The sequence below is a fragment of the Amblyraja radiata genome, chromosome 6 (genome assembly GCF_010909765.2).
Source record: "Amblyraja radiata isolate CabotCenter1 chromosome 6, sAmbRad1.1.pri, whole genome shotgun sequence".
NCBI classification, from domain to species: Eukaryota; Metazoa; Chordata; class Chondrichthyes; order Rajiformes; family Rajidae; genus Amblyraja; species Amblyraja radiata.
Window position 1 is genome coordinate 90,865,182 of NC_045961.1, and position 26,853 is coordinate 90,892,034.

The following is a 26,853-nucleotide window of genomic DNA, read 5'->3' on the forward strand; positions in this document are numbered from 1 at the left end:
CACACATTCCTTCTATTCAGAGATGCTGCCTGTCCCGCTGAGTTACTCCAGCATTTTGTGTCTATCTTTGAGTTAATGGCTAGCTGTTTAAGAGTCTTCTTTTGAGTTCTCTGTATCTTCACTTCCGGGATATTAATGCTCTAAATTTAAAACAAAAATCAAAGCAAACAGCTTACCTATACAGAAGTAATTATTCAATTTTTAAAAATTTAACAATTCAAAATGTGTTTCATGAAAGAAAAACTAAAACTGCTGACCGTGAAGCTATGAAGGAGGACATTACCCAGGGGTGGGAAGATAATTGACAAAAGGAGGTTTAAACCCAAGAATACTGTAAGAGTCAGTCTCGAAGTCTGCAGTTCTGCTGGCTTTCTTACAGTCATCCTTTCATATTTGTCTGGTTAAGCAAGTCTCGCATTTCCTTTTACCAACATGTGTCTTTGTTGTACATCTCCTGTCATTTTTTTGCATTTGGCTAAATGATGCCCAATAATTCATTGCAGTTAAATGTTTTAAGAAGATATAAGCATCGCTTTAACAAAATATCTCAACTGTGCAGTCATCTTTCTATAAAGAGACTTGGCATCGGGGCTGTTACAAGTGCTTGAGGACATGGCAAAGCAGAGTAGCTAAGTACTAAATCTTATTTGTCTTGCTCTTGCAAAATTGAATCAGTTATTCAATTTTGAAAATACTTTTGTTTATAGATTGTATTAAAGTAGAGGAAAATACTTGTTCATGGTATGTTTCCTTTTACAAAGGTATTCTCGATACAGCAATTGTAGAGCGTGGAAGAAATATCATCTCAAGCTCAAGAGATGGAACAGCAAGATTGTGGGACTGCGGCATGTCCACTTGTCTTGCAGTTTTAGCAGATTGTGGGACTCCAATTAATGGAATTTCAATTGGTGAAGCTCAAAACACATTGAATTTGGGTTCTCCTCAGCATCAACCAAGTAAGTAAATTGTTACGAAGAAGGGTTTCGGCCCGAAACGTTACCTATTTCCTTCACTCCATAGATGCTGCTGCACCCGCTGAGTTTCTCCAGCATTTTTGTGTACCTTCGATTTTCCAGCATCTGCAGTTCCTTCTTGAACAAGTAAATTGTTACGGTAGGCTGTTGCAACCTCCTCTACAGCTTGAGTTTACTCTACATACTTGTAATATTTATAATGCAGAAAGATCCTTGATTTATTCTCTAGTTGTGCATGAAACCAGATAATGCGGCAATGGTGAATAAGTTATAATTAGTCCTGGAATATGGAAGGATTGGTCTAGGAGGAGGAGAATTAACTAGTCCTGCGCACTAACTAATGTCATACTCTCCTGAGGTGAGCCAGATTTAACAAAGACCACAGTGTAGAACGAAGTTTTAATATTATAACGGCTAGGATTACATTACATGCCTTCAACTGCCTTAACATTAACTCTGAAACTTTTTGCCTGTCAACCTAGCCCCACCCCTACTACATCCCGTCAACTTGCTTCCTGTACCCCACCCCTTCCCCCCATCTCTCTTCTCTTCACCTATCCTTCCAGACTCCATGTACCCATGTCTTTTTATCTCTGTTTGCTTTGATATCACCTTCACCTAGCTAACAATTATCTATTCTACATTGTCCTTGAATTTCATCTTTTTTGGTGTATCGTTTTTCACACCTTACCCTTCCTTATCTCCGTGTCTCCCTCTCCCCTGACTCTCAGTCTGCAGAAGGGTCTCGACCCAAAATATCACCCATTCCTTCTGTACCCTGAGTTACCCCAGCATTTTGTGTCCCTCTTCTTTCCTCTTTCCAACTTGCTTCTGAACCTCGACCTTCTTTGTCCAATAAATGCAGATATTTGACCAGACCTTTGGTACTTATTGTCTGTTGCCTTGGCTCACAATCATTTTTTAAATGACTGTTGCTTTGAAGAACCTTGTGATACTTATTCTACTCCAAAGCAAATGCAGGTTGTTCTACTTCTTCACCTAAATAATATTGCCACTCTTCTGGTGTTTTATTTTTTTTAATCGCTGATAAATGGGGATTTCCTGTAAAAATTCAGTCACAACTTGTATTACATCTGCTGGTGAAGATTTAAGTTACAATAAAGATTGAGTGAAATTATCAAATGACTTGCTTATACTTAAGCACTAGCTTGCTTTTGCATTATGATGGAAGCAGGTAAGTCTATGAAACACACTCCAGGATTTCGGGTTGCAAGTCAGTCGCACATTACCTGAAGCAAAAGTCATGCCTCAGGTGGCTGGAGCCTTGCAGAAATGAGCAGGGATCCAAGTTTAGAGACCAAAGAGACAGGGATGAAAAATTGTCACCTTGCTGTTAGTTCATGAGGTAGGAGATCATTTTCTCTCCATGTCTATGTTTTCTACAAAAAAAGTGAACCTACATTTAGGGTGAGATGGTGTTTAAGAAGGAACTGCAGATGCTGGAAAATCGAAGGTACACAAAAATGCTGGAGAAACTCAGCGAGTGCAGCAGCATCTATGGAGCGAAGGAAATAGGCGACGTTTCGTGAATAGGCAACGTCCGAAGAAGGGTTTCGGCCCAAAACGTTTCCTATTTCCTTCGCTCCATAGATGCTGCTGCACCCGCTGAGTTTCTCCAGCATTTTTGTCTACCTAGGGTGAGATGGTGATCTTTTATATATTTTTTTCTGCTTTTCTTTCAAAGTTAATCATCTCTCTAGGCAAATTCTCCAAGTTTGAACCTAATTGCAAAATAATTATTCAATATAACTGCATTATTTGAATATTAATGCCAGCTGTTTTATAACCTTGCAATTTCCTCAAACAGTCTAATACATATCTCTCTGTAAGATCCTTCTGAATTAGGTGGTTGATGCATTTGGCTGCCCTGCTTTGGCATGTCCTCTAGCACCTGTTGAGCTAATAGTCTTGATGCTATCTCTCTACATGGAGATATGAGCCGTTTTAGAAAGAGAGGTTTCTGCCTCTGTTATGAAGAAATCAGGACCGTTGTCCTTGGAAAACAAGACTTATTCAATGCAAAGATAAAACAGCGTTGCAAACTGCGATTCCAAGGTACTAATAAACATCCAGGAATCCAATGCAATAAAAATTAACTTAATTTATTCCATTACCATCAAGCAGCGGCCTTGATCTGAAGTATTTATTCTTGGCTATTTTTCAGCTTTAAATGTTTTGGATTCGTCAGCGTTTTCGAGGCTATGTCAGCATTCGAAAACAATGTTCATGTGCTTTTCCTAAGATTTGTAGCTTGCCCTCTGTGCAGTTCAACAGTGGCAGTATTAAAATTCCGGTGATACATCTTTCACGTGCATACATACAATCTGTCAACAGCAGTTATAAATTCTAAGTCTTGACCCAAGTATTTTTTTCAGGTGAAAATGCAAGACATCCTTCAGGAGAAAACTTTATCAGCTATTTCTTAAAAGAAACACATAATTCTGGAGCATGTGTGGGCTATTTAGCTCTTCGAGCTTACCGCCAGTTCATTCAATATGAATTATGGCTGATCATTCAAATTAGATACCCTGCTCCTGCTTTCTCCCCTTATTCCTTGGTCCCTTTAGCCGAAGAACTATAACTCCGTCTTGAATATATTGAATGATTTAGTTTCAACTACTTTCCGTGGTGGTAATCGACAATATCACCAGCCTCTGGGTGCAGAAATGTCTCCTCAATGCAGTCCTACCTGACTTACCATTATCCTTAGAAATTGGCCTTTGGTCCTGGACTCACTCGCATCAAGTCTGTCCAGTCCTGTTAGTGTTGTTTCATTTCCAGCAAATATAAGTGTAATCAACCCAATTTCTTCTAATATGTAATAAAAACACAATGTGCTGGATGGAGTAACTCAGTGAGTCAGGCAGCATCTCTGGAGGACATGTTTAGGCGATATCTGGGCCAGGACCTTTCTTCAGACCGTCTGAAGAAGGGTCCCAACCTGAAACGTTGCCTATGTTTTATTTGCATCTCCAGCAGCTCCAGTTCCATGTGTCTCTTCTCAATGTCACTCCTACCAATGTCACTCCTACCAAACTAGGAATCAGGCTGGTGAACATTTACTGCTTTCCCTCCACAATAAGAACATCCTTTCTCAAATGAAACCAAGACTGCACACAACATTCAAGGCTGGTCTCACTCACCATGATATTGAATGATTGCCTTACTGCAGTAATGCTCTTATACTCAACTCCGCTCAGTGAAGACTAACATCCCATTTTCCACCTCATCCATCTGCTGCGCTTGCATGATTACTTTCAGGGGCTGGTTCACAGGGATTCCAAAGTCCCTTTGCACCTTTCCCTTTCCCAATCAATTGTCATTCAGATAATCAGGTTTCCTGTTTTTTTTCTACGCAAATCAATAACTTGCATCTAATAAGTGGGATCAATGGTGAGGGGGCGATGGGCTGATGAAACCAGGATGGGGGAGTGCAGTAGACAAAGGTGCAGGTACACCTCTGCCTCACTTGAAACCCTCACGTGGAGAGAAGCTTGCAGACGACAATTCCAAACTCTGCCCCCTTTGCCCTTCCAGGTGGTAGAAGTCGTGGGTTCGCGAGATACTGCCAAGGGAGCCTGGGTTTAATGCATTTTGTGGTGCAAATGGTGCACACTGCAACCATGAAGTGCCATTGATGGCAGGAATTAATCTTTATAATGGTGGATGGTTGCCAATCACATGTGTAGCTCTATCCTAGAAGGTATTGTCATTTTTAAGTGGTCTTGAAGTTGCACTATTCCAGGTAAATTGAGGGTAATCTAGGATTTTTCTAAATGTTAATATACTGTATGGTTTCATGTAAAGTAGAGAAATAGTATGTAAAACAATGTGGAAAATGCATTATAGTTTATGGTTATTTTTACAGATTAGTTCATGATTTTCAAATAATATTGTGGACCTTTTAACATAAAATCTCTAGCATCTATAATATATAGATGTACTTGTATTCAGTACTGTATATTTTAAACATGAATTATGTACCTAGGTGAACGTGAAATAGCGACTGAGGGAAAATTATTATTGCTAGCTCGTGAAGATAAAAAACTGCAAGGAATCGGACTGCTTAGCAGGGAACCAGTAAGTGCAATTTATTGTTTGTTACCAATGAAGTTCTTTATTTAAAATGTAGTAATTGTAGGAATCTAACAGCTAATGCAGACAGTAAATAACAATGAAGACCTTTATTTACAAGTAAATATTTGATTATTGAGAATGTCATTAACTTTTCAGCTATGTTTGAGACATTTTCTCAAAATATTTCAGAAGAAAGTTCCAAATAATGCGCTCAGTTAGGTTAAACTTCATTAACTGACAAAGATTACTTATACAAACAAAATTACACTGGTAACTGCATATGTCTGAGCCTTACTAATCACCAGAACAATTGTAATAGTGAGATTCTAAAGTCAACATGAAGTGGGCTGATTAAGGGTTAAAAATAGTTGGTTAGAGACTATAAAAGCAAAATATTCGAGCAGTCATTTAGGAAATATTTAACCAATCTAGAGTATCGTGTGCTATATTGGGTTCCATGCCATCAAAAAGATCCCAGAACCTTATAATGGCTTTCGTAAATCCTACTAGAATGGTATCAGGAATGTCCTGTACAGTGGGATGAGATTAGAGAAACTTGGACTATTCATTTTACTGCAGAATAGGTGAATGGGGGTGTTCAAAATCATGAAACATTTTATCATAGCTATTAAGGTAAAGCCATTTTCAGCAGCAATATGCAGAGGATTTTGATTTAAACTGGTTGCCAAAAAAAACCAGATCTGAGATTAGAATTTCGTATTTGCACCGTTATGATCAGGATTACACTGGCATAGCATGATGGGAGATTAACATAACCAGTCATACATTGTGAATATATTAAAGATGAAGGTGAGAGGTTAGAATAGAGATCCAAATTAAAGCAAATATTTGAGTGATTGAAATGTTGATCCACTGGTTTATTCATTGTCACCTATACAGAGACACCGTGAAAAGGCTGTGGAGGCCAAGTTAATGGATATTTTTAAGGTGGAGATTGAGAGGTTCTTGATTTTCTTGAGGGTGTCAGGGGGTATGGGAAGAAGGCAGGAGAATGGGGTTGAGAGGGAGAGATAGATCAGCCATGATTGTCCAAGGTGCAGACTGGACATTCTGTGGCAGCAGGCGAGACTCGAGGATGGTCTGTTGCCTCCGTGGTGCCAGGGTTCAAGACATCACAAACCAAATTCAGAACATCCTCGAGAGGGAAGGTGAACAGCTGGAAGGAGTTGTGCACGTTGGCACAAACGACATCAGGAAGAAGAGGAAGGAGGTTCTGCAACGTGAGTTTACAGAGTTAGGAAGAAGACTGAAATGCCGGACTTCTAGGGTGGTTATCTCTGGATTGCTTCGAGTAGCTCGTGCTAGTGAGGACAGGAACAGGGAGATAGGGGATCTGAATGTGTGGTTGAAGAGCTGGTGCAGGGAGCAAGGATTTAGATTTATAGACCACTGGGATCTCTTCTGGGGCAGGGGTGACTGTATAAAAGGGACGGGTTACATCTTAACTGGAGGGGGACTGAGGTTCTGGCAGGCAGGTTTGCAAGGGCTACATGTGTGGGTTTAAACTAAATAGTGGGGGGGAGGGATTGACAAATTGGGAGTATAAAGATGGAGTTGAAGGGGAAATGAGTACAGGAAAAGTTACAAAAGACTCCCGAATTAATGGGAAGGAAAGATAAGAAAGTACGGTCAGGGCCAATTGTGAGCGGTGTGAGAGGGGAGGTGAATACCAAAGTCAAAAGTGTTGTACCTGAATGGGCGAAGTATAAGAAAGAAAGTAGACGAGCTTGAGGCTCAGTTAGAAACTGGCAAGTATGATGTTGTGGGAATTACAGAGACATGGCTGCAAGAAGGCCAGGGCTGGGAACTGAATATACAAGGGTATACCTCCTATCGAACAGACAGACAGGTGGGCAGAGGGGGTGGGGTAGCTCAGCGGTGAGGAATGAAATTATAGACCAGTTAGCCTGACATCGATGGTGGGGAAGATGCTGGAGTCAATCATAAAAGATGAAATAGCAGCACATTTGGATAGCAGTAACAGGATCGGTCTGAGTCAGCATGGATTTACGAAAGGGAAATCATGCTTGACTAATCTTCTGGAATTTTTTGAGGATGTAACTAGGAAAATGAACAAGGGAGAGCCAGTGGATGTTGTGTACATGGACTTTCAGAAAGCATTTGATAAGGTCCCACATAGGAGATTAGTGGGCAAAATTAGGGCACATGGTATTGGGGCGAGAGTGCTGACATGGATAGAAAATTGGTTGTCAGACAGGAAACAAAGAGTAGGGATTAACAGGTCCCGTTCAGAATGGCAGGCAGTGACTAGTGGGGTACCGCAAGGCTCGGTGCTGGGATCGCAGCTATTTACAATATACATCAATGATTTAGATGAAGGGATTCAAAGTAACATTAGCAAATTTGCAGATGACACAAAGCTGGATGGCAGTGTGAACTGTGAGGAGGATGCTATGAAAATGCAGGGTGACTTGGACAGGTTGGGTGAGTGGGCAGATGCAGTTTAATGTGGATAAATGTGAGGTTATCCATTTTGGTAGCAAAACAGGAAGGCAGATTATTATCTAAATGCTGTTAAGTTGGGAAAAGCAGAAGTACAAGGGATCTGGGAGTCCTTGTTCATCAGTCTATGAAAGTAAGCATGCAGGTACAGCAGGCAGTGAAGAAAGCGAATGGCCTTTATAACAAGAGAAGTTGAGTATAGGAGCAAAGAGGTCCTAGTGTACAGGGCCCTAGTGAGACCACACCTGAAGTATTGTGTGCAGTTTTGGTCCCTTAATTTGAGGAAGGACATTATTGCTATTTAGGGAGTGCAGCGTAGGTTCACAAGGTTAATTCCCAGGATGGCGGGACTGTCATATGCTAAGAAAATGGAGCGGCTGGGCTTGTATACTCTGGAATTTAGAAGGATGAGAGGGTATCTTATTGAAACATATAATATTATTAAGGGTTTGGACATGCTAGAGGCAGGAAACATGTTCCCGATGTTGGGGGAGTCCAGAACCAGGGGCCACAGTTTAAGAATAAGGGGTAAGGCATTTAGAACGGAGATGAGGAAACACTTTTTCACCCAGAAAGTTGTGAGTCTGTGGAATTCTCTGGATGCCGGTTCTCTGGATACTTTCAAGAGAGAGCTTGATAGGGCTCTTAAAGATAGAAGTCAGGGGATACTGATTGTGGATGATCAGTCATGATCACATTGAATGACGGTGCTGGCTCGAATGGCCTATGTCTGCACCTATTGCCTATTGATTGAATGGCAGAGTAGACTTGATGGACTAAATGGCCTAATGCTGCTCCTATGATTTATGAACTTATGGAAAGCTTATTTTGCATACTATCCAGTCAAATCATACTATACATGAGTTCAATAGATCCTCTTCTGGAATAGCGCGCAGTGCAGCCGCGTTCTGGCGTCATCTTGCAAGTTCCAAGTCTCTGAAAAGTGCGATCTTTGCATAAGGAGATGTGCAATTTCTTATTTTCTCACTTTAAGGCCTGGTGTCCTGGCGACACAGGATGGTTGGTAGTAGGGGAGGGCCTGGCCCAGCGACATGTCGTCGGCTCCTTGGTGGGATAATGGAAAGGTAGCACAAATAAAAACTAACCCTGCCTCTGAATGCAATGTTGCTAAAGAGAATGAATGAAATAAATCCTTCAGTGAAAATGTAATGGGGAGCAAAGAAGTCATTGCTGGAAAAGTACTCGGATGAATGTGTGTGGAAATGTGCTATGTCAATCCCGTGGAGCTGAACAATGAAGACTAGAAAGGAGGGTAGCATAATTAACAATATCAAATGTCGATTTGATGAGTGCCCAAGCTCCAAATCGTAAATATGATTGCCTGAGGTCATTAATGTCTTTTGATTCAATTTCTTCTCGGTGCTATGAGAAGGATGAATGGTATTCTTTGAATTTCACCAGGGAGCTGGGAAGAAAGGGTGGATGCAGGCAAGGCAAGTGTGGTGTGGCGGCGCCTTGTGGCAGCGGCTCGACTGCAGTCTGTCCATCTGTTTTTATTTTTATTATTTAGATGTGTATATGTGGGGGGGGGGGGGGGGGGGGGGGGGGGTGGGGGGAAACTTTTTAATCTCTTCCCTGTCTGGGGACCCGACCTTTTCCCTGTCGAGTCTCCGTTGTCGTTGGGCCTAACATTGTGGAGCGGGCGGCCTCCAACCAGAACCAACCCGAGGGCTCCAGTCGTGGAGCGTGCAGACTCACCATCGCGGAGCTGGCCGAATTCGGAGCGTGGAGAGCTGTGGTGGCGCGCGGCTGCGACCCAGCTTCGGAGGCACCGGCTCCAGGCCCGGTGGACGGTAACATCTGGAGCTCGCAGGTCCCTGGTGGGAGACCGCTTTTCGGAGCTCCCGCAACGGCAACTTCTCCCGCCCGAATCGCAGGGTTAAAACGACCCGGAGCAGGGCCTTACATCGCCTGGCGCGGTTTTAACGGCCGCGGGACTTACCATCGCCTGCCAGGGGCTTTAACATCGGGAGCCCCGGTTGCCTCGACGCAGCAGTTGGACTGTTTGACCGCGGGAGAAGAATAATGAACAGGGAAGAGACAAGACTTTTGCCTTCCCTCACAGTGAGGAGGTGTTTGCAGATTCATTGTGTTGGATGTTTATGTAAATTGTGTTAATTGTGTGTCTTGGCTTTTTTTGATGTTATGACTGCAGGAACGAAATTTCGTTCGAACCTATGTCTGTTGAATGACAATAAATGGCATTCTATTCTATTCTATTCTATTCTTTGAGGGCACAATTGTTTTCAGATGGGTGGCTATACCAATCCCTCAAGGAAATGCATACATGACTATGTTGGAAAATATATGGTGTGGGGGAATGGAATGATGTGGCCAACAATTACAATAAAAAGGAGAAGAGCCAAAAAACAAGTGATATTCGCCTTTTGCAAAGTTATTTCATTAGGTAGAAATTGGCTTTACTTTTGAACTGGTGGCAGGTGTCACTGAAATGTCTATTCTCCAGACTATTTAAAAAAAAACTGAGAATAGTGGCTCAGTATCTTAATAACTTCAGTGTACTTAAAAATTACAGATAAATTTAATATAATTCTCGGTTATATTTCCAGATTTTTATGTTTGAGGGATCCGATGCCTTCAACTGTTGTACTTTCTTTTCAAGTACGTATGTCCTTGCGGGAACACAAGATGGTAACATTTATCAGCTGGATGTTCGAAACACACAGTAAGTGCGCTGTACAACACTAAATAAAACTGATGATTGACCCGGTGCCCCCTTTCATTGGCTTCAGATACTCTTATTGATAAATAATTTGATCAGTAAACATAAACAGAGTGAAAGAAAAATGACAAGCCTTTTTATATGTCCCACTTGCCCATCTTATCTTAATATTACTAAAAGTTTGTTCTTGACCGGTTTTGGCCATCTGTGCTGCGATTTCCGAGAGAACGCCGCCACCTGTGGCCGCCATTTTTGGCCACCTTGCTCAGAGCCCCCCTCCGCCGCTTGTGTGCCGAGGATTTTTCCCGTCGATTAAAAATGACAGAGATATTAATGTTTTTACAAAATTCCCCATTCTCTCTGCTGCCCCTGCTGGCGGCAGGGGGGAGGGACTATAAAACCAGGAAGTGGTGTGCCTCAATCAGTGTCTGCAAGCTGGAGGAAGGCAGAGGGTCACGTTTCTCTGAGCTGTGAATAACACTGAACACATCGGTAGGGGGCGCTGCACTGGCAGCGCCTGTCGGCAGCGTGTCCGTCTTTTTCAACTTTTTAAAATTTTTTTAGTATGTTTAAAAGTCAGTTTTTAATGTTTCTTTGTGAGTTATGTGTGGGGGGTGGTGAGGGGGGGTAAGGGGGAAACCGTTTCGGCCGCCTCTTCCATGGCGAGGCGACTTTTTTAGGTCGCCTCCCCCGTGGCCTAACAGCATGGATCGGCGCCGACTTTCCCGGAGACGCGCCCGGAGCTTCAGCGGCGGGCACAGCGTGGACTCTCGGCGAGGAGCGGGTGAGACCTCGCTGGAGGGGAGCGCTCCGTTACGCTGGCCCGCGGCAGCCGGCAGCCGGCAGCCTGAAGCAGCGGTCTGCAGAACTCCAGCTGGTGCGGCGTCTACAGCCCGGGATCTCACGTTGGGGACCCGAGGGAAGAAGCTTCCACCGCCGGCCCGTGGCTGTCTTCTACCGCGGGCGCGGTATGGACTTAACATCTCCCCAGGAGGGGAGCTTCGACCGCCGGCCCTGCAGACTGTGGTGCTTCCGGCTGCGGCACGGCAGGTACTTTAAAACTTTGACCGCCGGCCTGCGGCCTACACCAGCCTGAAGCCGCGGTCTCTGGTTGGGAAGAGCTGATCCTGGACTCACCTGGACTTTGACTTTGTCCCTTACCATCTGGACGCCCGCAGCAACGGCTGTGGAGGGTGGAGGTCCCGACCACGGGGGAAAATGGAGGAGGACTGGCCAAGCTCTGTGCCTTCCACCACAGTGATGAATGCTGTGGTGGATGTTTGTGTAAAATTTTAATGTGGTTGTGTTCTTTATTATTGTACCGCTGCTGGCAACCCAAATACCACCGACCTTGGTTGTGTGGCAATAAAATTATTTCTATTCTATTCTATTCTATGTCTACTCAAATGTAAGTGCCCTTAGTGGTTCTAAAATGCTTGCAGAATGTGTCTATTGGTTCTAAAGCTTGCAAAAAAAGTGTCTATTGGTTCTAAAGCTTGCAAAAACATGTCTATTACTGCAAATGGTGGCTTGGTTGCTTTGGCATGAAGTTGAAAGGCACTACTTACTGCAAATGGTGGCATGAAGTTGAAAGGTATACTTCCTACAAATGATGGCTTGGGTGTGGCTTGAAGTTGAAAGGCACTACTTACTGTAAATGGGGGGCGTGGGTGCATTGGCTTGAAGTTCAAAGGCACTACTTACTGCAAATGGTGACTTGGTTGCTTTGGCTTGAAGTTGAAAGGCACTACTTACTGCAAATGGTGGCTTGGATGTGGCTTGAAGTTGAAAGACACCACTTACTGCAAATGGTGGCATGAAGTTGAAAGGTATACTTCCTGCAAATGATGGCTTGGGTGTGGCTTGAAGTTGAAAGGCACTACTTACTGCAAATGGTGGCTTGGATGTGGCTTGAAGTTGAAAGACACCACTTACTGCAAATGGTGGCATGAAGTTGAAAGGTATACTTCCTACAAATGATGGCTTGGGTGTGGCTTGAAGTTGAAAGGCACTACTTACTGTAAATGGGGGGCGTGGGTGCATTGGCTTGAAGTTCAAAGGCACTACTTACTGCAAATGGTGACTTGGTTGCTTTGGCTTGAAGTTGAAAGGCACTACTTACTGCAAATGGTGGCTTGGTTGCTTTGGCTTGAAGTTGAAAGGCACTACTTACTGCAAATGGTGGCTTGGGTGTGGCTTGAAGTTGAAATACACCACTTACTGCAAATGGTGGCTTGGGTGTGGCTTGAAGTTGAAATACACCACTTACTGCAAATGGTGGCATGAAGTTGAAAGGCACTATTTACTGCAAATGGTGGCTTGGGAGCTTTGACTTGAAGTTGAAAGGCACTACTTACTGCAAATGGAGGCTTGGGAGCTTTGGCTTGAAGTTGAAAGGCACTATTACTGCGAATGGTGGCTTGGTTGCTTTGGCTTGAAGTTGAAAGGCACTACTTACTGCAAATGGTGGCTTGGGTGTGGCTTGAAGTTGAAAGACACCACTTACTGCAAATGGTGGCATGAAGTTGAAAGGCACTACTTCCTGCAAATGATGGCTTGGGTGTGGCTTGAAGTTGAAAGGCACTACTTACTGCAAATTGAGGGTGTGGGTGCATTGGCTTGAAGTTGAAAGGCACTACTTACTGCAAATGGTGGCTTGGTTGCTTTGGCTTGAAGTTGAAAGGCACTACTTACTGCAAATGGTGGCTTGGTTGCTTTAGCTTGAAGTTGAAAGGCACTACTCACTGCAAATGGTGGCTTGGGTGTGGCGTGAAGTTGAAAGACACCACTTACTGCAAATGGTGGCTTGGGAGCTTTGAAGTTGAAAGGCACTAACTGCAAATGATGGCTTGGGTGTGGCTTGAAGTTGAAAGACACCACTTACTGCAAATGATGGCTTGGGTGTAGCTTGAAGTTGAAAGACACCACTTACTGCAAATGGTGGCATGAAGTTGAAAGGCACTACTTACTGCAAATGGTGGCTTGGGAGCTTTGACTTGAAGTTGAAAGGCACTACTTACTGCAAATGGAGGCTTGGGAGCTTTGGCTTGAAGTTAAAAGGCACTATTACTGCGAATGGTGGCTTGGGTGTGGCTTGAAGTTGAAAGACACCACTTACTGCAAATGGTGGCATGAAGTTGAAAGGCACTACTTACTGCAAATGGTGGCTTGGTTGCTTTGGCTTGAAGTTGAAAGGCACTACTTACTGCAAATGGTGGCTTGGGAGCTTTGACGAAGTTGAAAGGCACTACTGAGGAGGAGCCATCTTGGTGAACGGCTGCTAGCTAGCAGCCGTCCGTTTTAATTCGTTTTTTAATAGTTTTTAGTGAGTCCTGTTTTTCGTTTGTAGGGGATATGGACTTTTTAATGTGGGGGGTAGGTCTCAACTTTATTTCTAGGTCCCTACCTGGTCGGTGAGGCAGCTTTTTCTCCGGGCTGCCCGCTGACCCGTCCTCGTGGCCTACCAGCGGGCTTGGAGCGCCGTTTCCTGGCGGGCACCGCCCAGCAGCTTGGCCTCGGTGGCGGCACAGTGTTGGAGCGCTGGAGCGGAGCGGGCGATGCCTTGCCTGGGTCGCCGCGCTGGAGCGACGCGCTGGAGCTCTGGCGAGCTGGACCGCCGAGAGCAACATCTCCGGGCTGCGGGTCTGCGGAGCGGAGAGGCGGCGCCAACTTTACCAACGGGAGCCTGGGAGCGCCAAACCGGCGCGGCCTTGTCGGCTTCGGCAGCCGCGGGCTCCAACCAGAAAGCGGCCGTTCCAGGTGGCCCAGCCGCCGAAAGGACTCTCCCGACGCCGGGGCAAGACCACCCGGTGAGAACGGCCAGGGACATCGGGCCTCCGTAGAGGCAATTGCGGTGGCCTCAATAGGCCTGACTTTGGGGTGAACATGGGGTGGGGACTGGACATTGTGCCTTCCCCCACAGTGGTATCCATTGTGGGGGGATGATTTTTTTGTCTAATGTAATCCTGTAGGTCTGTGTCCAAGATGGCTGCCGTGAAGAGAGAGTGGACGCTGGCACGATTTGGTTGCCGCTGCTCTCTCTTCACACTGTGTTTTTGATTTTCTGTTTTTGGAATGAATTCTGTTTTTAATTTGTGTCTCTGTGATGTCTTTATTACTTATTTTATTCTGATTATATGTTTTACTATGTAAGGTGTCCTTGAGATTTTGTATGAAAGGCGCCCATTAAATATAAAATTTATTATTATTATTATTACTTACTGCAAATGATGGCTTGAAGTTGAAAGGCACTACTTACTGCAGATGGTGGCTTGGGTGCAATGGCTTGAAGTTAAAATGCATTACTTACTGCAAATGGGGGCGTGGGTGCATTGGCTTGAAGTTGAAAGGCACTACTTACTGCAAATGGTGGCTTGGGTGCTTTGGCTTTAAGTTGAAAGGCACTACTTACTGCAAATTGTGGCTTGGGAGCATTGGCTTGAAGTTGAAAGGCACTACTTACTGCAAATTGTGGCTTGGTTGCTTTGGCTTGAAGTTGAAGTTGTAGCTTGGGTGCTTTGGCATTAAGTTGAAAGGCACTGCAAATGGTGGCATGAAGTTGAAAGGCACTACTTACTGCAAGTGGTGGCTTGGGAGCTTTGGTTTGAAGTTGAAAGCCACTACTTACTGCAAATGGTGGCTTGGGAGCATTGGCTGGAAGTTGAAAGGCACTACTTACTGCAAATGGTGGCTTGGTTGCTTTGGCTTGAAGTTGAAAGGCACTAATTACTGCAAATGGTGGCATGAGGTTGAAAGGCACTACTTACTGCAAGTGGTGGCTTGGGAGCTTTGGTTTAAAGTTGAAAGCCACTACTTACTGCAAATGGTGGCTTGGGAGCATTGGCTGGAAGTTGAAAGGCACTACTTACTGCAAATGGTGGCTTGGTTGCTTTGGCTTGAAGTTGAAAGGCACTAATTACTGCAAATGGTGGCATGAGGTTGACAGGCACTACTTACTGCAAATGGTGGCTTGGGTGTGGTTTGAAGTTGAAAGCCACTACTTACTGCAAATGGTGGCGTGGATGCATTGGCTTGAAGTTAAAAGGCACTACTGTAAATGCACTTACTTCCTGTTTGCACTGTATATTGATTTTAGATAAAACGCTACCACTTACGGCTGTGATTTTTGGCCATCTTACTCAGTCCCCCTCCGCTGAGCAGATGCAGAGAATTCTTCCCATCAATGAAAAATAAAAGTGTTATTAGTTTTTTTTTAAATGTTGAGAATCTCTCTCCTGTCAATCACTCCATGAAAGCCACACCTTTTCCAGTGGGGTGGGGGAGGGGTTATAAAACCTGGAAATGTGGGTGTGGCTCAGTCTCTGCAAGATGGTGGAGGGAGAGGTCACGACTCGCTGTCTTTAGTGGCTTTGCACCCTACTTCAAATGGTATGAAACTGCACTTGAATTTGGTGGCCTTGCACCCTGCTAGAAGTGGTAAGAAACTGCACTTGAATTTGGTGGCCTTATACCCTGCTTGAAATAGAATTTAAAGGATTAGCCGTGAGTCAACTACCAGCCCACCAGCCGTGAGTGAGTGAGTTGCCAGCACAACAGGCTTGATTGACTGAGACGCCAGCCCAAGAATCCATTTGGCGCACAATTTGCATACTAGCCCTCTGGAAACCAGGAAGTGTCGTGCCTCACTCATTCTCTGCCAGACCAGAAAGCGAGAGGGTCGCGGCTCTCTGAGCTGCAAATAACACTGAACGCACGTCTACTCCACGGTGAGTCCCCTCGATGCGGCTGTAAAGTGGCTGCAGCCCTTTTTTTAAAGTTTGTGTTCACAAAATGAATTTTGGTTGTTGGGTGTCTGCAGCCTAATTGTTTGCCTCGCCTTTTTGACAGGTTTGTGTTCACAAAATGGATTTTGGTTGTCGGGTGTCTGCAGCCCAATTGTTTGCCTCGCCTTTTTTAACAAGTTTGTGTTCACAAAATGAATTTTGGTTGTCGGGTGTCTGCAGCCCAATTGTTTGCCTTGGCTTGGCTTTTAAAATCGTTGCAACAGTTGGATGCCTGCCCAAGCATCCATACGGCCCACAATATCTATACTAGCCCTCTGGAAACCAGTACCTTCAGCCCGCAACACCCATACTAGCGCAACAGACAGCACCCCCCTTCCCCCCTCCCCACTGGCGAGCAGTATTGGAATTGGTGGAGAGGTGGAATATTGCGTTTGTGACCACCCCTTCCGTGTGATGCTGGGACCCAACGGGTCCCACTTAGTCTAGTATAATCTATAAGTGTATATACATCTATAAGTATAAAAGTATCAGTCTGAAGAAGGGTCTCGACCCGAAACGTCACCCATTCCTTCTCTCCAGAGATGCCGCCTGCCCCGATGAGTTACTCCAGCATTTTGTGTCTCTCTTAGTATGAACAAAACTACTTGCAATTTAATAGTAGTTTGTAATTACAGAATGCCCTATTAATAGAAAATATTACTAACTAAAGGGAAAATAGTCACTCATCAGAAGGTTTAGTCATATAAATCCTGAGAAATTTTAAAGATAAAAATGAATCAAATGTACAGTTGCAACAGTAGCACAGAGTTCATTGAATGTTTTGATACAGATGATGGAATATGGGGAATATTGATCTGTTTTAAAAGGAAATGAATGAGTGAATAAAGAATGATAGGAACAGAGCCTTCGGTGTCATGGTGAAGCAGAGAAGAAGAGCTATTGCTGTAATTGCATTCCCATATGGTTTTCACAGTATCTCGATCCACATGACAACAATAAACCCAACCTAATCTAAAAGAATGTTTAAGAAAGAACTGCAGATGCTGGAAAAATCGAAGGTAGACAAAACTCAGAGGGTGAGGCAGCATCTATGGAGAGAAGGAATTGGTGACGTTAGAAGGGTCTCAACCCGAAACGTCGCCAATTCCTTCTCTCCATAGATGCTGCCTCACCCGCTGAGTTTCTCCAGCATTTTTTGTCTACCTAATCTAAAAGAATGCAGCCGTGCAAGGTGGACTGCAGTGAATTTAAAGGAGATTTCTGAGGTCAACCACATTACACGCTGCATAGAGAAGGAATAATGCTCCAGAATCCTGTATGATTAGAAATGTCTTTCACACTCTTTAATTGAATTGGAGGATGTGAGAAGAATGAAAAGTGAATTGTAAGTTTCACTGAAGATGGGCATGGAGTTGAAAAGTTTGCATGCGGGATAGTGAAAATGAGAGTAAGATTTTCTTTCGCCCAATATAACCAGACAAGGTGGAATAGAAGAGGAACAGTTCGCAATGAAAATAAACCATAATTTACATCGTAAAATATGAGGGCCTACAAGTAGAATTTAACAGTCAAGAATTGAAATTTATAACTTTACATAAAAGTGAGCAGTTTTTTGCTAGAATTTGCCACATTCTCCTGATGTTTGTGATTACAGTCAATGTTAAGAGCTTTCAATTTGTTTTGTCTTTTTGCAGAACTCCCATACAGATTATCCATCGATCGGGGGCTCCTGTGCTTTCGTTGTTGCCCTCTAGAGAGGGCTTTACGGCTAGTCACAGTAAGGCTTCCTATCTTTCTCTACATGCATACCTAAATCATATGGAAGCAGGGTGGTTGAATCTTTGGCCTGGTATTCAGTAGCATGAATTATTGATCTAGAGACAGCAGCTGGAGAATTTATACCGAAGTAAATAAATAAAGTCATAGAGTTTTACAGTCTGGAAACAGGCCCTTCGGCCCAACTTGGCCACACCGGCCAACATACCCCATCTACACTAGTCTCACCTGACTGTGTTTGGCCCATATCTGTCTAAACCTACCCTTTCCATGTCAACATTGTAAAGTACCTGCCTCAACTACCTCCTCCGGCAGGTCGTTCCATACACCCACCAGCCTTTGTGTGAAATTTGGAATAAAAAGCCACTATCGGTACTGGTGCCCATGAAACTGCTAGATTGTTGTTATAGAAACATAGAAACATAGAAATTAGGTGCAGGAGTAGGCCATTCGGCCCTTCGAGCCTGCACCGCCATTCAATATGATCATGGCTGATCATCCAACTCAGTATCCCGTACCTGCCTTCTCTCCATACCCTCTGATCCCCTTAGCCACAAGGGCCACATCTAACTCCCTCTTAAATATAGCCAATGAACTGGCCTCGACTACCCTCTGTGGCAGGGAGTTCCAGAGATTCACCACTCTCTGTGTGAAAAAAGTTCTTCTCATCTCGGTTTTAAAGGATTTCCCCCTTATCCTTAAGCTGTGACCCCTTGTCCTGGACTTCCCCAACATCGGGAGCAATCTTCCTGCATCTAGCCTGTCCAACCCCTTAAGAATTTTGTAAGTTTCTATAAGATCCCCTCTCAATCTCCTAAATTCTAGAGAGTATAAACCAAGTCTATCCAGTCTTTCTTCATCTCAGACTCAGAACTGCTGTAGCTTTGGGAGCAACAACAGCAGCAGCAGGAGGAGGTTAGCAAGAGCTACGACTGATTGGCTCTAGCCCAAGTGGGAGGAGAGAAGTGAGTCAGTGCTGGGAAAACAGCTGAAAACTGAGGAATTTGGATTGTAAATTGGTAAATCAGGCAATTTATCAGGCAATTTAAGCAAGACTGCTCTTAGCGAGCGGCAGTGAGTGAGCAGCCTTGCGAGGGAAGTGCCCTGTGAGTAAAGTGTGAGTCTTTGGCTCGAGAGTCTTCGGAGAGGAGGCTGAGGAGAGGAGACTACGCAAAACACTGCAGAGGGAGAGACGAAAGAAGGAGATGTCAGGCAAGCTGATTCAGTGTGATGCTTGCAGTATGTGGGAGGTCAAGGACACCGCTGGTGCCTCTGGCTGCTACAAATGCGAAAAGTGCATCCAGGTAGAGCTCCTGAAGGGCCGTGTTGGGGAACTGGAGAAGCAAGTGGATGACCTCCGGTTCGTCCGAGAAACGGAGTCGTTCCTCGACAAGTCTTACAGTACGATTGTTACACCTAAGGTACTGGAAGAGAGAAGGTGGGAGACAGTGAGAACGGGAGGGAAGCATGGAATGCCAACGTCCCCGGGTGTTGTACCTCTTGTGAACAGGTTCACCCACTTAGAAGCTGTCGGGACAGAAGAGGTGTTTACACTGGGCGGCGGACTGGCTTGTGATGCGAATAGGGCTGTTGAGCCAAAACCAAAAAGGCCTAAGGCAGGCAACGCCATTGTAGTAGGAGACTCCATTGTGAGAGGTACGGACAGGGGTTTCTGCGGCAACAGACGGGATGCGAGGATGGTGTGCTGCCTTCCTGGTGCCAGGATCCAGGATGTCACGGACAGAGTGCAGAAAATCCTCAAGGGCGAAGGTGAACATCCGGAAGTGGTAGTGCATGTCGGCACAAACGATGTCGGAAAGAAGGGGATGAATATTCTGCAGCGTGACTTTGGAGAGCTCGGAAAAATGCTGAAAAGCAGGACCTCCAGGGTTGTTATCTCCGGTTTGCTTCCAGTTCCTCGTGCTGGCGAGAGCAGGAACAGGGAGATACGGGACCTGAACGTGTGGCTGAGGAACTGGTGCACGGGGCAGGGATTTAGATTCTTAGATCACTGGGATCTGTTTTGGGGTAAGGGGGAACTGTACAAAAGAGACGGATTGCATCTTAACAGGTGTGGGACCAGCTTTCTGGCAGGCAGGTTTGCCACTGCTACACGGGTGGTTTTAAACTGAATAAGGGGGGTGGGGTGTCGAATGGGCTAGTGGAGGATGGAGTTAAAGGGAAAGAGTTTCTTAAATGTGTGAGCGTAGAGACAGAGGGGTGTAAAATGAGGGTAGAAGCAATAGGTAGCAAGGTGAAAAGTAAAAGTGGCAGGCCGGAAAATCCAGGGCAAAAATCAAAAAGGGCCACTTTTCAACAAAATTGTATAAGGGGTAAGAGTGTTGTAAAAACAAGCCTGAAGGCTTTGTGTCTCAATGCAAGGAGCATTCGTAATAAGGTGGATGAGTTGAATGTGCAGATAGCTATTAATGACTATGATATAGTTGGGATCACGGAGACATGGCTCCAGGGTGACCAAGGCTGGGAGCTGAACATCCAGGGATATTCAATATTCAGGAGGGATAGAGAGAAAGGAAAAGGAGGTGGGGTAGCGTTGCTGATTAGAGAGGAGATTAACGCAATGGAAAGGAAGGACATTAGTTTGCAGGATGTGGAATCGGTATGGGTAGAGCTGCGAAACACTAAGGGGCAGAAAACGCTGGTGGGTGTTGTGTACAGGCCACCTAACAGTAGTAGTGAAGTTGGAGATGGTATCAAACAGGAAATTAGAAATGCGTGTGACAAAGGCAAAACCGTTATAATGGGTGACTTCAATCTACATATAGATTGGGTGAATCAAATTGGCAGGGGTGCTGAGGAAGAGGATTTTTTGGAATGTATGCGGGATAGTTATCTAAATCAACATGTAGAGGAACCAACGAGAGAGCAGGCTATTTTAGACTGGGTATTGAGTAATGAGGAAGGGTTAGTTAGCAGTCTTGTTGTACGTGCCCCCTTGGGCAAGAGTGACCATAATATGGTTGAGTTCTTCATTAGGATGGAGAGTGACATTGTTAATTCAGAAACAATGGTTCTGAACTTAAAGAAAGGTAACTTTGAGGGTATGAGACGTGAATTGGCCAAGATTGACTGGCAATTAATTCTAAAAGGGTTGACGGTGGATATGCAATGGAAGACATTTAAAGACTGCATGGATGAACTACAAAAATTGTTCATCCCAGTTTGGCAAAAGAATAAATCAGGGAAGGTAGTGCATCCATGGATAACAAGGGAAATCAGGGATAGTATCAAAGCGAAGGATGATGCGTACAAATTAGCCAGAAAAAGCAGCATACCGGAGGACTGGGAGAAATTCAGAGACCAGCAGAGGAGGACAAAGGGCTTAATTAGGAAAGGAAAAATAGATTATGAAAGAAAACTGGCAGGGAACATAAAAACTGACTGCAAAAGTTTTTATAGATATGTGAAAAGAAAGAGATTAGTTAAAACAAATGTAGGTCCCTTGCAGTCAGAAACGGGTGAGTTGATCATGGGGAACAAGGATATGGCGGACCAATTGAATAACTACTTTGGTTCCGTCTTCACTAAGGAAGACATAAATAATCTGCTGGAAATAGCAGGGGACCGCGGGTCAAAGGAGTTGGAGGAATTGAGTGAAATCCAGGTTAGCCGGGAAGTGGTGTTGGGTAAATTAAATGGATTAAAGGCCGATAAATCCCCAGGGCCAGATAGGCTGCATCCCAGAGTACTTAAGGAAGTAGCTCCAGAAATAGTGGATGCATTAGTAATAATCTTTCAAAACTCTTTAGATTCTGGAGTAGTTCCTGAGGATTGGCGGGTAGCAAACGTAACCCCACTTTTTAAGAAGGGAGGGAGAGAGAAAACGGGGAATTACAGACCAGTTAGTCTAACATCGGTAGTGGGGAAACTGCTAGAGTCAGTTATTAAAGATGGGATAGCAGCACATTTGGAAAGTGGTGAAATCATTGGACAAAGTCAGCATGGATTTACAAAAGGTAAATCATGTCTGACGAATCTTATAGAATTTTTCGAGGATGTAACTAGTAGCGTGGATAGGGGAGAACCAGTGGATGTGGTGTATCTGGACTTCCAGAAGGCTTTCGACAAGGTCCCACATAAGAGATTAGTTTACAAACTTAAAGCACACGGCATTGGGGGTTCAGTATTGATGTGGATAGAGAACTGGCTGGCAAACAGGAAGCAAAGAGTAGGAGTAAACGGGTCCTTTTCACAATGGCACGCAGTGACTAGTGGGGTACCGCAAGGCTCAGTGCTGGGACCCCAGCTATTTACAATATATATTAATGATCTGGATGAGGGAATTGAAGGCAATATCTCCAAGTTTGCGGTTGACACGAAGCTGGGGGGCAGTGTTAGCTGTGAGGAGGATGCTAGGAGACTGCAAGGTGACTTGGATAGGCTGGGTGAGTGGGCAAATGTTTGGCAGATGCAGTATAATGTGGATAAATGTGAGGTTATCCATTTTGGTGGCAAAAACAGGAAAGCAGACTATTATCTAAATGGTGGCCAACTAGGAAAAGGGGAGATGCAGCGAGACCTGGGTGTCATGGTACACCAGTCATTGAAAGTGGGCATGCAGGTGCAGCAGGCAGTGAAGAAAGCGAATGGTATGTTAGCTTTCATAGCAAAAGGATTTGAGTATAGGAGCAGGGAGGTTCTACTGCAGTTGTACAGGGTCTTGGTGAGACCACACCTGGAGTATTGCGTACAGTTTTGGTCTCCAAATCTGAGGAAGGACATTATTGCCATAGAGGGAGTGCAGAGAAGGTTCACCAGACTGATTCCTGGGATGTCAGGACTGTCTTATGAAGAAAGACTGGATAGACTTGGTTTATACTCTCTAGAATTTAGGAGATTGAGAGGGGATCTTATAGAAACTTACAAAATTCTTAAGGGGTTGGACAGGCTAGATGCAGGAAGATTGCTCCCGATGTTGGGGAAGTCCAGGACAAGGGGTCACAGCTTAAGGATAAGGGGGAAATCCTTTAAAACCGAGATGAGAAGAACTTTTTTCACACAGAGAGTGGTGAATCTCTGGAACTCCCTGCCACAGAGGGTAGTCGAGGCCAGTTCATTGGCTATATTTAAGAGGGAGTTAGATGTGGCCCTTGTGGCTAAGGGGATCAGAGGGTATGGAGAGAAGGCAGGTACGGGATACTGAGTTGGATGATCAGCCATGATCATATTGAATGGCGGTGCAGGCTCGAAGGGCTGAATGGCCTACTCCTGCACCTAATTTCTATGTTTCATAAGACAGTCCTGACATCCCAGGAATTAGTCTGGTGAACCTTCTCTGCACTCCCTCTATGGCAATAATGTCCTTCCTCAGATTTGGAGACCAAAACTGTACGCAATACTCCAGGTGTGGTCTCACCAAGACCCTGTACAACTGCAGTAGAACCTCCCTGCTCCTATACTCAAATCCTTTTGCTATGAAGCTAACATACCATTCGCTTTCTTCACTGCCTGCTGCACCTGCATGCCCACTTTCAATGACTGGTGTACCATGACACCCAGGTCTCGCTGCATCTCCCCTTTTCCTAGTCGGCCACCATTTAGATAATAGTCTGCTTTCCTGTTTTTGCCACCAAAATGGATAACCTCACATTTATCCACATTATACTGCATCTGCCAAACATTTGCCCACTCACCCAGCCTATCCAAGTCACCTTGCAGTCTCCTAGCATCCTCCTCACAGCTAACACTGCCCCCCAGCTTAGTGTCATCCGCAAACTTGGAGATATTGCCTTCAATTCCCTCATCCAGATCATTAATATATATTGTAAATAGCTGGGGTCCCAGCACTGAGCCTTGCGGTACCCCACTAGTCACTGCCTGCCATTGTGAAAAGGACCCGTTTACTCCTATTCTTTGCTTTCTGTTTGCCAGCCAGTTCTCTATCCACATCAATACTGAACCCCCAATGCCGTGTGCTTTAAGTTTGTAAACTAATCTCTTATGTGGGACCTTGTCGAAAGCCTTCTGGAAGTCCAGATACACCACATCCACTGGTTCTCCCCTATCCACGCTACTAGTTACATCCTCGAAAAATTCTATAAGATTCGTCAGACATGATTTACCTTTTGTAAATCCATGCTGACTTTGTCCAATGATTTCACCACTTTCCAAATGTGCTGCTATCCCATCTTTAATAACTGACTCTAGCAGTTTCCCCACTACCGATGTTAGACTAACTGGTCTGTAATTCCCCGTTTTCTCTCTCCCTCCCTTCTTAAAAAGTGGGGTTACGTTTGCTACCCGCCAATCCTCAGGAACTACTCCAGAATCTAAAGAGTTTTGAAAGATTATTACTAATGCATCCACTATTTCTGGAGCTACTTCCTTAAGTACTCTGGGATGCAGCCTATCTGGCCCTGGGGATTTATCGGCCTTTAATCCATTTAATTTACCCAACACCACTTCCCGGCTAACCTGGATTTCACTCAATTCATCCAACTCCCCTGCTATTTCCGGCAGATTATTTATGTCTTCCTTAGTGAAGACGGAACCAAAGTAGTTATTCAATTGGTCCGCCATATCCTTGTTCCCCATGATCAACTCACCCGTTTCTGACTGCAAGGGACCTACATTTGTTTTAACTAATCTCTTTCTTTTCACATATCTATAAAAACTTTTGCAGTCAGTTTTTATGTTCCCTGCCAGTTTTCTTTCATAATCTATTTTTCCTTTCCTAATTAAGCCCTTTGTCCTCCTCTGCTGGTCTCTGAATTTCTCCCAGTCCTCCGGTATGCTGCTTTTTCTGGCTAATTTGTACGCATCATCCTTCGCTTTGATACTATCCCTGATTTCCCTTGTTATCCACGGATGCACTACCTTCCCTGATTTATTCTTTTGCCAAACTGGGATGAACAATTTTTGTAGTTCATCCATGCAGTCTTTAAATGTCTTCCATTGCATATCCACCGTCAACCCTTTTAGAATTAATTGCCAGTCAATCTTGGCCAATTCACGTCTCATACCCTCAAAGTTACCTTTCTTTAAGTTCAGAACCATTGTTTCTGAATTAACAATGTCACTCTCCATCCTAATGAAGAACTCAACCATATTATGGTCACTCTTGCCCAAGGGGGCACGTACAACAAGACTGCTAACTAACCCTTCCTCATTACTCAATACCCAGTCTAAAATAGCCTGCTCTCTCGTTGGTTCCTCTACATGTTGATTTAGATAACTATCCCGCATACATTCCAAAAAATCCTCTTCCTCAGCACCCCTGCCAATTTGATTCACCCAATCTATATGTAGATTGAAGTCACCCATTATAACGGTTTTGCCTTTGTCGCACGCATTTCTAATTTCCTGTTTGATACCATCTCCAACTTCACTACTACTGTTAGGTGGCCTGTACACAACACCCACCAGCGTTTTCTGCCCCTTAGTGTTTCGCAGCTCTACCCATACCGATTCCACATCCTGCAAACTAATGTCCTTCCTTTCCATTGCGTTAATTTCCTCTCTAATCAGCAACGCTACCCCACCTCCTTTTCCTTTCTCTCTATCCCTCCTGAATATTGAATATCCCTGGATGTTCAGCTCCCAGCCTTGGTCACCCTGGAGCCATGTCTCCGTGATCCCAACTATATCATAGTCATTAATAGCTATCTGCACATTCAACTCATCCACCTTATTACGAATGCTCTTTGCATTGAGACACAAAGCCTTCAGGCTTGTTTTTACAACACTCTTACCCCTTATACAATTTTGTTGAAAAGTGGCCCTTTTTGATTTTTGCCCTGGATTTTCCGGCCTGCCACTTTTACTTTTCACCTTGCTACCTATTGCTTCTACCCTCATTTTACATCCCTCTGTCTCTACGCTCACACATTTAAGAAACCCTTTCCCTTTAACTCCATCCTCCACTAGCCCATTCGACACCCCACCCCCCTTATTCAGTTTAAAACCACCCGTGTAGCAGTGGCAAACCTGCCTGCCAGAATGCTGGTCCCACACCTGTTAAGATGCAATCCGTCCCTTTTGTACAGTTCCCCCTTACCCCAAAACAGATCCCAGTGATCTAAGAATCTAAATCCCTGCCCCGTGCACCAGTTCCTCAGCCACACGTTCAGGTCCCGTATCTCCCTGTTCCTGCTCTCGCCAGCACGAGGAACTGGAAGCAAACCGGAGATAACAACCCTGGAGGTCCTGCTTTTCAGCATTTTTCCGAGCTCTCTAAAGTCACGCTGCAGAATATTCATCCCCTTCTTTCCGACATCGTTTGTGCCGACATGCACTACCACTTCCGGATGTTCACCTTCGCCCTTGAGGATTTTCTGCACTCTGTCCGTGACATCTTGGATCCTGGCACCAGGAAGGCAGCACACCATCCTCGCATCCCGTCTGTTGCCGCAGAAACTCCTGTCCGTACCTCTCACAATGGAGTCTCCTACTACAATGGCGTTGCCTGCCTTAGGCCTTTTTGGTTTTGGCTCAACAGCCCTATTCGCATCACAAGCCAGTCCGCCGCCCAGTGTAAACACCTCTTCTGTCCCGACAGCTTCTAAGTGGGTGAACCTGTTCACAAGAGGTACAACACCCGGGGAAGTTGGCATTCCATGCTTCCCTCCCGTTCTCACTGTCTCCCACCTTCTCTCTTCCAGTACCTTAGGTGTAACAATCGTACTGTAGGACTTGTCGAGGAACGACTCCGTTTCTCGGACGAACCGGAGGTCATCCACTTGCTTCTCCAGTTCCCCAACACGGCCCTTCAGGAGCTCTACCTGGATGCACTTTTCGCATTTGTAGCAGCCAGAGGCACCAGCGGTGTCCTTGACCTCCCACATACTGCAAGCATCACACTGAATCAGCTTGCCTGACATCTCCTTCTTTCGTCTCTCCCTCTGCAGTGTTTTGCGTAGTCTCCTCTCCTCAGCCTCCTCTCCGAAGACTCTCGAGCCAAAGACTCACACTTTACTCACAGGGCACTTCCCTCGCAAGGCTGCTCACTCACTGCCGCTCGCTAAGAGCAGTCTTACTTAAATTGACTGATAAATTGCCTGATTTACCAATTTACAAACCAAATTCCTCAGTTTTCAATTGTTTTCCCAGCACT

At 44.8% G+C, this 26,853-nt stretch overlaps 1 protein-coding gene across 2 annotated transcripts in view; it reads left to right on the forward strand.

The window, feature by feature from the left end:
* paaf1 (proteasomal ATPase associated factor 1) overlaps positions 1-26,853 on the forward strand; it is a 44,885-nt gene that overhangs the window by 16,233 nt on the left and 1,799 nt on the right. Inside the window, exons 7-10 of one of the 2 annotated variants that reach the window (XM_033023191.1) lie at positions 762-956; positions 4,984-5,075; positions 10,148-10,263; positions 17,699-17,781. In XM_033023191.1, the coding sequence (XP_032879082.1) occupies positions 762-956; positions 4,984-5,075; positions 10,148-10,263; positions 17,699-17,781 (486 nt within the window). The remainder of the gene's footprint in view (positions 1-761; positions 957-4,983; positions 5,076-10,147; positions 10,264-17,698; positions 17,782-26,853) is intronic. The other variant, XM_033023192.1, reaches the window with a different exon arrangement.